The sequence below is a fragment of the Salvelinus namaycush genome, chromosome 1 (genome assembly GCF_016432855.1).
Source record: "Salvelinus namaycush isolate Seneca chromosome 1, SaNama_1.0, whole genome shotgun sequence".
Classification (NCBI taxonomy): domain Eukaryota; kingdom Metazoa; phylum Chordata; class Actinopteri; order Salmoniformes; family Salmonidae; genus Salvelinus; species Salvelinus namaycush.
Window position 1 is genome coordinate 24,024,042 of NC_052307.1, and position 12,266 is coordinate 24,036,307.

Below are 12,266 nucleotides of genomic sequence, written 5' to 3' on the forward strand. Positions count from 1 at the left end.
TTGGCTACTGAGAATGAGAGCCCACAGTCCTTGAGGGTGGTGTTATCCTCAAAGCGGGCAAAGTGTTTAGCTTGTCCGGGGGCAAGACGTCGGTGTTCGCTACGTGGGTGGTTTTCCCTTTGTAATCCGTGATTGTCTGGATTCCCTGCCAAATACGTCTTGTCTGAGCCGTTGAATTGCGACACCACTTTGTCTCTGTACTGACGTTTTGCATATCTAAGCCTACCTCTTGATCTGTCTCTATCCTCCTGACTGGTGTTTCTTTTTTTTAAAGAAACAAAATATACTCTGCATTGCTGATAAAATCTGGGTAAAAGATTGAAAGGAATGTGAGTTTTATTCAGTACATTTAGTTATTACTTGCTTTTCTACCAACCTTGCCAGCAGGCATGCCAGCTAAGATAGACAAGCTAGCTACTCTAACTTGATTGATAGCCTGTAATGCCTTCTTGGTAGCTAATTGAGGTTGTGAGATAGGTTCTCAATCTGGGCTAGATAAAGCCAACTTCATACAATTGCTGGGTGGCTAGTAGTATTACAAAGAAACAAAAACAAAAAAATGTAACAAAACAATAATTTTCAAACAGGACAAATCTGAGGGGGCACGTGCCCCTGTGGGCTTTATTGCACTTTATTGGTCACTCGTGTCCATGGCTGGATCTGCCTCTGTATTCTTCAACCAACATGTCCAATCAATAACAACAAAATAAGGCCACAGCTCCATTGATCAGCCAGAGGAGAGGGCGTTCCTGAGACATGCTCTCGCTCCCATACAATGGCGATGGATATGAGACAGTTTTTTGAACAGCTAATGATATTGAAACATGCTGCAGAATGCAAAATGTGGCTGTCTGAACATTTTTATAAGATGCACTTGTCTGATGAGAGTTGATTTTGCATGAGATCTTTTGTGGATGTTGGATGTCAAACCAGCTTACACTTTTCCTTACTCGAGCAAAGCATCACTGTGGCTGTATCTCTTTGTTACAGGGGGAGTCACGTCACAGACACACAGTAACTACTGAACTCATCCACGTCCAGACAGGTTGTCCCAACATTCAGAAGACTTGGACAGACTTGCCCTGGGACTGGCCTGTTTTTTCACCTGTATTAACCCCCCTACCTCCTACCCTGGCAAGGGGTCTGGTCTGGAGCTCAAGCTTTAACAGGGAGGACATCGTTCAGTATTCACTTCCATTTGGACTGGACCAAACTAAAACCAAACTACTCGCATTGACACTTTTACAGATTGCATATGCTTCACTTCCTCTTCCCACTATTCAACATTTTGATATGATACAGACTTGCACTTGTTCACTTTGATCTAGCTATTGGGAAAATCAAAGAGAGGGACCCCAGAACCTATGCCTATGATAATGATCCTCAGTAACCAAATACTCCTCTGATAGGTCAGACTGTCAGAGTCAACTCCACACTCCATCAAATATATTTTAGGTCTCCAGCTGTATTATAACTTGTGGTTTAACATCAAGGATAATCTCAAGATGGATTAGCTTTTGTTTGTTAAATAGCGTTCCTCTGCATACACAATGCTTGTCTCTATCAGTGTTTTAAACAAGCCCATAGCTTTCTATTTTTGATTAATTGTAATTGCCCATTAGTTTAAGACAACATGAGTCAAATGAAGCTTTGACATGACAGACTTAATGTGATCATTATTTGAATGGCTCTCAGGAAAGTGCTCTGATGTCTTTGTCTTCTCTCAGCGAACTTAACTGTTTGTCTGTCAGTCTACTGTTCAGTACAGGGCAGGACAGTGTATCAATACTTTCTAGAGAACAGATGGTTCCTATAGCAGACAACATGAACATGACCCCAGAGCATCCAACACAAAACTGCTCCAACTGCAGCCAGGCGTTTGTCCCAGAGCTCAATGTGGTCAAGGCTGTCGTGCTGGGACTGATACTTGGGACAATTATTGTATGTGGGGTTTTTGGGAACATCCTGGTTATCTTGTCGGTGGTCTGTCATCGACACCTACGAACAGTCACACACTACTTCATCGTCAACCTAGCGGTGGCAGACCTCCTACTGAGCTCCATCGTTCTGCCCTTCTCTGCCACCTTTGAGATCCTAGGGTACTGGGTGTTCGGAAGGCCCTTCTGCAATGTGTGGGCAGCGGTGGACGTGCTGTGCTGCACAGCCTCCATCATGAGCCTGTGTGTGATCTCAGTGGACCGCTACATCGGGGTCAGCTACCCGCTGCGCTACCCAGCCATCGTGACAGAGCGCAGGGCACTGCTTGCCCTGGTTGGCCTGTGGGCTCTGTCCGTCACCATCTCCATTGGCCCTCTGTTTGGCTGGAAAGAGCCGGCTCCAGAAGACGAGTCTATCTGTAAGATCACAGAGGAGCCTGCCTACGCCATCTTCTCTGCTGTGGGCTCCTTTTACCTCCCGCTGGCCATCATACTGTCTATGTACTGTAGGGTGTATGTGGTGGCCCGCCAGGAGAGCCAGGGCCTGAGAGAGGGGCACAAAACAGACAAGTCAGATTCAGAGAGCGTCACGCTGAGGATCCACCGCGGCAACATGGCCGTGTCTGAGGACGAGGCCCTGCACAGCCGCACACACTTCGCCCTGCGTCTCCTGAAGTTCTCCAGAGAAAAGAAGGCCGCCAAGACCCTGGGCATTGTGGTTGGCTGCTTTGTGCTCTGCTGGCTCCCTTTTTTCCTGGTTCTGCCCATAGGTGAGTGTTACCCATTGTACCCAGGCTCCTTACCTTGTAGACCATGCTCCACAGCTACCATGTCATGCTGTTAATGCCACACCCTCTTGTATCTATACTTGTCAAAAGAATTTATGAGGTTTTGTAATTCAAATGTATTGCAGAGATGGCTGTTGGCCGGAGGGAGGGTGAGGAAGAGAGTGTTGGATGACTCCCAAAATAGATTTTCACAACAGTCTCTGGTGCCATATCATGCATACCTTTCTTATGTCATACGGTATCAACCATAGAAGTAGAACAACTTTATTTACATGTCTAATAAATAAGTTATTTTATGTTATGTGAGGATGTGGATAATGTAAAGAATTATATTGAGCTATGTGCTATTCTTCCATTAATCAGTAATGGGCTGCATCTGCAAAGATTTCCTTTTATTGATGCCAAATTAAAACAATCTGAAATAAGTCAAATGTTGCATCAGAAAGTGTACACATGCAACACTTCAATCTCCTCCTCATCCTGTTGTTATTTTACCTGTCACGACCGTCGTTCAAGGAAGACCAAGGTGCAGCGTGGTGAGCGGACATACTTTTATTATAATGATGTCGCCAACAAAACAATAAACATAGAAACGACCGTGAAGCTTAACTTGGGCTATAATGCCCCTAACAAAGTCAACTTCCCACAATGACAAAAGAGGAAAAGGCTACCTAAGTATGATTCCCAATCAGAGACAACGATAGACAGCTGTCCCTGATTGAGAACCATACCCGGCCAACACATAGAAATACAAAAACATAGAAATCAGAACATAGAATGCCCACCCCAAATCACACCCTGACCAAACCAAAATAGAGACATAAAGGCTCTCTAAGGTCAGGGCGTGACATTACCTTTCGTACACGACTGCTTTGAAATATCATTTAACTACCATACTATTTTTTTATGAGTATATGAATACACGTACTAACAATGTGGTATTTCATGTGTAACTAATAAAATAAAGTAATTTCAGTAGCTTTTATTTCAGACCACACAAAATGTTGAAAGACAGGTATAATTGCCGTAAGCGTTTTCTGATGTTAACACAAGCTTTGAATAGAGTCAGTATTATTTAAAAAATAAAACTGATTGATGAAAGTTTCAGAATAGGCAATATTATCATCCTCACTATTTCATATTATGAAAGAACACTTTTGTGTAGAAATTATTGAGAGTATTTTCAGGCAAGCCAAAATACCAGTCTCAAGAAATGATCCTACATTAGAGAGTTGAACTACACACCCACCCACCCGCACGCACGCACGCACGCACACACACACACACACACACACACACACACACACACACACACACACACACACACACACACACACACACACACACACACACACACACACACACACACACACGTGCACCACAGGAGGCTGCTGAGGGGAGAACAGCTCATAATAATGTCTGGAACAGAGTAAATGGAAGGGCATCAAACACCTGGAAACCATGTTTTAATGTAATTGATACCATTCCACTGATTCCACTCCAATCATTACCATGAGCCTGTTCTCCCCAATTAAGGTACCACCAACCTCCTGTGGTGTGCACACACAAGCAAGCTCACACATTAAAGAGTGAGAGTGATAGAGAGCTACTGAGAGACCTAGAGTACTTTTGGAACACCCATTTAAACTGAACAAAAAGTGTAAAGTGTTGGTTTCATGAGCTGAAATAAAAGATTCCAGAAATTGTCCATAAGCACAAAAAGTGTATTTCTCTTTTTGTTTATATATAAACATTTGTTTATATCCCGGTTAGTGAACATTTCTCCTTCGCCAACATAATCCATCCAGCTGACAGGTGTGGCATATCAAGAAGCTGATTTAACAGCATGATCATTACACAGGTGCACCTTGTGCTTGGGACAATAAAAGGCCACTCTAAATGTGAAGTTTTTTCACATAACACAACGCCACAGAAGTTTTGAGGGAGCATGCAATTGGAATGCTGACTGCAGGAAAGGCCCACCAGAGCTGTTGCCAGAGAATTGAATGTTCATTTCTCTACCATAAGCCGCCTCCAACATCATTTTAGAAAATTTGGCAGTACCTCCAACCAGCCTCACAACCGCAGACCACGTGTATGGCGTTGTGTGGGTGAACAGTTTGCTGATGTGAACAGAGTGCCCCATGGTAGTGGTAGGGTTATGACATGGGCAGGCATAAGCTACGGACAACGAACACAATTGCATTTTATCGATGGCAATTTGAATGCACAGAAATACCGTGACGAGATCCTGAGGCCCAATGTGAGGCCCATTTTTTAAAGGTATCTGTGACCAGCAGATGCATATCTCTATTCCCAGTCATGTGATATCCATAGATTAGGGCCTAATGAATTTATTTCAATTGACTGATTTCCTCATGAACTGTAACTAAGTAAAATCTTTGAAATTGTTGCATGTGTGTTTACATTTTTGTTCAGTATACATTGACATTATTAATTCATTTCTAGTTCATTTTTCATTTTCAGACACTCTTATTGATTTGTTATCCAGCCAGCCCTTAAGTGCTTTTCAAATTAATAGTTTGGATGTTATTTGAATTGGTTTTTCAGAAGGCCACTGAGGGGTTACTGTAATTTGGGTGTCAGGTGTCTCAGTGATGCAGTGCAGCTAACTCAGGTAAAAGCTGTGGTCTGGTCTAGCATTAGGCTAGCCAGGTACTGAGCCATCATAGGGTTCCACAGATAACAGAGATACTCTCAGCATGGGTGGGTAGTCCCTTTTCAATGTTTTTATAGTCCCTTTCAGTCAGCCTCTGTCCCAGTCATCTTCTCAGTGTGATCAAAGAGCTGCTGTGGTAATGCTGCTGCTGAGAGCTGAGCACATGCTGCCGGACCTGTTAGCTGCTCATATTTCAATAACACACTTGAGCCCCCACTGAGCCAATAAGTCTTCCTGGCATTTGACAAGATAACTGTTTTTTTTCTCGCTCTCTCTTTCTCTGCCTCTCTCCACCTCTCTCTCTCATCTCTCTCTCTCTCTCTCTCTCTCTCTCTCTCTCTCTCTCTCTCTCTCTCTCTCTCTCTCTCTCTCTCTCTCTCTCTCTCTCTCTCTGCCTCTCCCCATCTCTCTATCTGTCTGTCTGTCTGTCTGTCTCTCTCTCTCTCTCTGCCTCTCTCTCTCTCTCTCTCTTTCTCTGCCTCTCTCCATCTCTCCATCTCTCTCTCTCTCTCCATCTCTCTCTCTCTCTCTCTCTCTCCCCCTGCCTCTCTCCATCTCTTTCTCTCTCTCTCTCTCTCTCTCTCTCTCTCTCTCTCTCTCTCTCTCTCTCTCTCTCTCTCTCTCTCTCTCTCTCTCTCTCTCTCTCTCTCTCTCCCCAGGCTTGTCATCTATTGCTCTTGCTTGCAACTCACTTATCACATAGAGGCATTCTCAACAATGTGATCACAGCAGGAAGGACAGATAGTCATCACATCATTGCTTTTATTGAAGGACGACCTCGGGTCCCCTTCGTGGTTGTTTAATAAAGAACAATATGGAGTTCAGCAAAAGCACAAATGTGTACTACACTCACTGCTAGTTAGTTTCATAATTTTAGTATAGGAAGAATGTGGGAATGAAATACAAATCAAGTGTTTAAAAAATATGTATCTGTTCAACTCCGGACTTCCTAACCCCTCAGGGTTCAGATTTATTATACGCTCTCATGCTCATAAATATAGCAAGCGCAACAGAGGGCTGGGTCTTCTTGGTGGTTATTCTACTCCCTAACCATGGCTGGCTGCCCTTTCTAACAAAACCATGAAGGCATCAAGGACAACATGTCACAATGTTATCTATTATTATCCTGTTAAATATAACGATTTTCCATTTAAGATTGATTGTGTTAGGCTGGGGATGGTTATTTCTGTTTGCTTGTTTTATTGGGACAGGCTTTATAAACGAACCCTTGTGGGGATTTGAGTGGGTCTAAAGGTTAAGGAGGGATATCACTGTCTTGGCAGTGTGTTTATTTTGAGACTGGTTTGTTCTTTTTTCTTCTTGACATTCCAGGAGCCGTTTCTGAAGGCATGACCAAGAGCATAGCAACGGTTTGCTCACGTGTTCACAAGGGTAGTGGTATTTTGCACCCTTCCTGCTGGTGCTGTGGTTGTTAGTCAGTAGTTGCTATGGTGCCAGCCATGTATCTTTGGTATTGTTATCTTAAATCATTATCAACAATATGAATCATATTTGGTGGTGGTGGTGGTTCTGATGATGATCTACAGTACTATAGCAGTAGTTTATATCCTTGTCTTCCTGGATGTACAGTATGGAAACGTCTCTCTTGGGAAGTAAGCACATATCTATTGGTCATCCATTATTTATTGCTCAATCTATCTTGTTTTCCTTTGCTATACATCACTATATAACCTCTGTTTTCTTTAAAAAGCATGTTTTGCATCACTGTCTTTTTATGGGTTCAACATTTTATAGACAAATGAGGCTACTTGAGTAACGACAATCTTAAATGTATGTAGTTCTGTCCTCGAGCTGTTCTTTTCCATTAATATTCTGTATTATTTCATATTTTATGTTTTGTGTGGACCCCAGGAAGAATAGCTGCTTCTATTACAACAGCTAATGGGGATCCTAATAAAATACCAAATACCAATCAAGTTCCCCCTTAGGAGGTTTTAGGCTCCAAAATGTATGAATTCAGTCACAAGCAGAGTAATATAATTATTGTTGCTCGTTGCACAGTAGGAGTCATCTGAGATGTGCTTAGCACAGAATCATATCGCTCAAAATACCTCCTCTCTCTCCTCAATCTCTCCCCCTCTCTATCCATCTCCACATCACGCTGTCATTTTTCATTTTTGTCTCCGACGGCCTCTCCAATAAAGAATTTCACAAGACAGCTCATCCCATCCTGCCTTTGAAGATAGATGCTCCATTTCAAGGCTATCCAAGACCTCAGCCATTTCATTATTTTAATGTGTCAAGCATTTGGTGTGAAAAGTCCAGTGGTGTAAAAAGTACCCAATTGTCATACTTGAGTAAAAGTAAAGATACCTTAATAGAAAATGACTCAAATAAAAGTGAAAGTCACCCAGTAAAATATTACTTGAGTAAAAGTCTAAAAGTATTTGATTTTAAATATACTTAGTATCAAAAGTAGATGTTATTGCTCAAATATAGTTAATTATAAAAAGTAAAATTATAAATCATTTCATATTCCTTATACTGTATTAAGAAAACCAGATGGCACAATGATTCATTAAAAAAATTATGGATAGCCAGAGGCACACTCCAACACTCAGACATAATTTACAAACTAAGCATTTATGTAGGGCTGACCAGGGATGTTCTCTTGATAAGTGCGTGAATTGGACCATTTTCCTGTCCTGCTAAGCATTCTAAATGTAACAAGTACTTTTGGGTGTCAGGGAAAATGTACAAAGTAAAACTACATTATTTTCTTTAGGAATGTAGTGAAGTAAAAGTTGTCAAAAATATAAATAGTAAAGTACAGATACACCCCAAAACTACTTAAGTACTAGTAGTACTTTAAAGAACTGGAAAAGTCTGCATGTAATGTGTATCTTAAACCATTTCCTCTACTGCACTATTAAGTGTGCAGCTCACACACTCTCACACTTTCTCACATTAGTCCCTCTAATCAGAAGCAGCATGATTTATGAAGGCAATTTTAATACAACAAATACCTTGATGTCAATACCTTGACATTGGTAGCTCTAGAAATATGATAAAACTATAAATTGAACCCAAGTGGAAATAAATGTGTTTTTTTCAACACAGTCTTTGGCTCTTCTGTTGAGTGTGTACAAAGTATCTGCTTCTTTCACACGTGATCAACATTAACCCTGATTGGATTTAGATGTATTAGGAATGTTATAAAGTATGGCACAAAATCTTAATGGAAATATGTTCCTCTAATTGTTTCTTCTTATCTCATGTTGATATCCTGATTTACGTAGTCATATCATCAACAAAGACTCTGAAATAACAATCTGGGTTAAACACCTGTTATTGTGTTGTGATAAAGAGCTCAAGTATGATAATCAGTTTTCTTCCCTTTGTCTGTGTGTGTGTGTCTGTGTGTGTGTGTGTGTGTGTGTGTGTGTGTGTGTGTGTGTGTGTGTGTGTGTGTGTGTGTGTGTGTGTGTGTGTGTGTGTGTGTGTGTGTGTGTGTGTGGTATGTGTGGCCTATTATAGGTTCCATATTCCCAGCATACAGACCTTCGGACACAGTTTTCAAGATCACCTTCTGGCTGGGCTACTTCAACAGTTGCATCAACCCTATCATCTACCCCTGTTCCAACCAGGAGTTTAAGAAGGCCTTCCAGAGTATTCTGGGAGTGCGCTGTCTGAGAGCCCAGTCCAGAGCCACTCATCACCCGGGTCCAGCCCAGGTTCAGGGTCATTCTCTCACTCTGAGACTAGATGGCCGAGGGGACCCCTCCTGCTTCAGCCCCTCCTCCTCCATAGCCCTGTCCCGCACACCCTCCTCTAGGGATGGCAGGGAGTGGAGGGTATTCTCTGGAAGCTCCGTGGCAGGGTCTGGGACAGCGGTAGAGACAGGACGGGCTAAGGTGGCCCAACTGTGCGGTAAGAATCTGCTGAAGACCTGCTGTTGCATCAGAGACAGGAGCTTCAGCCAGGGGCCCAGCCAGGGGCCCAGCCATCCCCAGCCCCCTCCACACGGGACCCTGCCCATCATTAAGATCCACCAGCTGTCTTTGTGTGAAAATGGAGAGGCTGTATAACCAGAGATAATAAGTGATTTGGATCGTCTCTGGTATGAATGTACTGTAGCTCCTCACTCTTAACCCTAACAATGATCCACCCTCAAGGTCCAGCACTATTAAAGGAAACTGAAGTGAATAGTGAATACATGTCTATGCCAGTGGAGTTTACAAGGATGGAATAATAATAATAGCTGGAGGAGATGGTGGAAATATTTTAATATTTGTAATATTCTGACTGCAGTTACACAATGCCAGTGGATTTGAATTAATGACTGAAGAAAAGTTTGTTTTTGTACACTAAACCAAGGTTTTACCTTGAGATGTTTCTACTTTTTAAGACTTGAACATGAATTCCCCCCGTGCACATTCTCTCGGGCAGTCTTTGCCACTCTTCACACTTTACTATTCAGTTGATTTAAATAGTAAAGAAAAACAGTCCAAATTACTATGCTAAGAGCAAACTATTTCCCCCTCCCGGTTTTTCACAGGGAGATCTGTCATTTTACTGGGACCTACACTTTAGTTATATCAATATATGTATTATTTATTCCAGATATTCCTGAGAAGATATTGGGGTTTGTGAAGGTATTTCATAAAAGAGCCAAATGGTTTGTTCCTTGGGTAATGTTTACAAGTTTTAACAGGTCAAGTCTGTACATAGGTTATTGATGGTAACCTCATATATTGTTCAAAATGATTACCTTTCTCCCAGTGTCTTACCATTTACCAAGCTCTTTTCCTGTTGTGAGAATAGTGTATATGACTGTGTCTAAAGCAGGCAGGAACCCAGGAGGATACTGTCATTCCATGTCACGTACTCCAATAAAAAGAATATGAGATATTCTCAGTTTTTCTTTCATTCTCAGTAATTTCATAAACACACGTTTCATAAACACGCATGGACAATAATACTTTGTACTCCAACATTCCCATGATACCCCTTTCCTCTGCCAGATAGAAGATTAACTTCTTCCTGTGGATTTCTGAGGGATCGTTTCATGGGTTTTGACCTCATAACTGCTCCCTAAACCTCTAAATCCACCATGAACAAGTAAGAAATGAGCTATTTGCAGATTGCATCCATATGCACTTACACGCACAAGCACACACATATAAGTAATTGCATGGATATGCACTGGCCACAGTGTGGGCATAATAATCTTTGCATCGGCTTATCTGTGACTTACATCAAGGAAAAACAACGAGTAGTGAACAGGATATGGAGAGCAGATAGTATTGATTGACTTTCGTATCGTCTGAGATACCCAAAGATTGGAAAGCTGCCGTGGTCAACCCCCTCTTCAAAGGGGGAGACACTCTAGAAACAAACTGTTACAGACCTATATCTATCCTACCCTGCCTTTCTAAGGTCTTTGAAAGCCAAGTTAACAAACAGATCACCAACTATTTTGAATCCCACTGTACCTTCTTCGCTATGCAATCTGGTTTCCGAGCTGGTCATGGGTGCACCTTAGCCACGCTCAAGGTCCTAAATGATATCATAACCGCCATCGATAAAAGACAAAACTGTGCAGCCGTATTCATGAACCTGGCCAAGGCTTTCGACTCTGTCAATCACCACATTCTTATCGGCAGACTCAACAGCCTTGGTTTCTCAAATGACTGCCTCGCCTGGTTCACCAACTACTTCTCAGACAGAGTTCAGTGTGTCAAATCGGAGGGCCTGTTGTCCGGACCTCTGGCAGTCTCTATGGGGGTGCCACAGGGTTCAATTCTCGGGCCGACTCTTTTCTCTGTATACATCAATGATGTCGCTCTTGCTGCTGGTGATTCTGTGATCCACCTCTACGCAGACGACACCATTCTGTACACTTCTGGCCCTTCTTTGGACACTGTGTTAACTAACCTCCAGACGAGATTCAATGTCATACAACTCTCCTTCCGTGGCCTCCAACTGCTCTTAAATGCAAGTAAAACTAAATGCTTGCTCTTCAACCGATCGCTGCCTGCACCTGCCCGCCCGTCCAGCATCACTACTCTGGACGGTTCTGACTCAGAATATGTGGACAACTACAAATACCTAGGTGTCTTGGTTAGACTTTAAACTCTCCTTCCAGACTCATGTTAAGCATCTCCAATCCAAAACTAAATCTAGAATCGGTTTCCTATTTCGCAACAAAGCATCCTTCACTCATGCGGCCAAACATACCCTCGTAAAACTGATCATCCTACCGATTCTTGACTTCGGCGATGTCATTTACAAAATAGCCTCCAACACTCTACTCAGCAAATTGGATGCAGTCTATCACAGTGCCATCCGTTTTGTCACCAAAGCCCCATATACTACCCGCCACTGCGACCTGTATGCTCTCGTTGGCTGGCCCTCGCTTCATAATCGTCGCCAAACCCACTGGCTCCAGGTCATCTATAAGTCTTTGCTAGGTAAAGCCCCACCTTATCTCAGCTCACTAGTCACCATAGCAGCACCCGCTCCAGCAGGTATATTTCACTGGTCACCCCCAAAGCCTGTTCCTCCTTCGGCCGCCTTTCCTTCCAGTTCTCTGTTGCCAATGACTGGAACGAATTGCAAAAATCACTGAAGCTGGAGACTCATATCTCCCTCACTAACTGTAAACATCAGCTGTCAGAGCAGCTCACAGATCATTGCACCTGTACATAGCCCATCTGTAAATAGCCCATCCAACTACCTCATACCCATATTGTTCTTTTTTTTGTTCTTTTTTTTTGCTCCTTTGCACCCCAGTATCTCTACTTGCACATTCATCTTCTGCACATCTATCACTCCAGTGTTTAATTGCTAAATTGTAATTATTTCGCCACTACGGCCTATTTATTGCCTTACCTCCCT

The 12,266-nt window shown here is 42.6% G+C and overlaps 1 protein-coding gene across 1 annotated transcript; it reads left to right on the forward strand.

The window, feature by feature from the left end:
* Window positions 1–1,803: 1,803 nt before the first annotated feature.
* Window positions 1,804–9,454, forward strand: LOC120054613 (alpha-1A adrenergic receptor-like). Its single transcript, XM_039002093.1, has 2 exons — window positions 1,804–2,707; window positions 8,904–9,454. The coding sequence occupies exons 1-2, from the start codon at window positions 1,804–1,806 to the stop codon at window positions 9,452–9,454; spliced, it is 1,455 nt and encodes a 484-aa protein (XP_038858021.1).
* The last annotated feature ends 2,812 nt before the right edge of the window (window positions 9,455–12,266 follow it).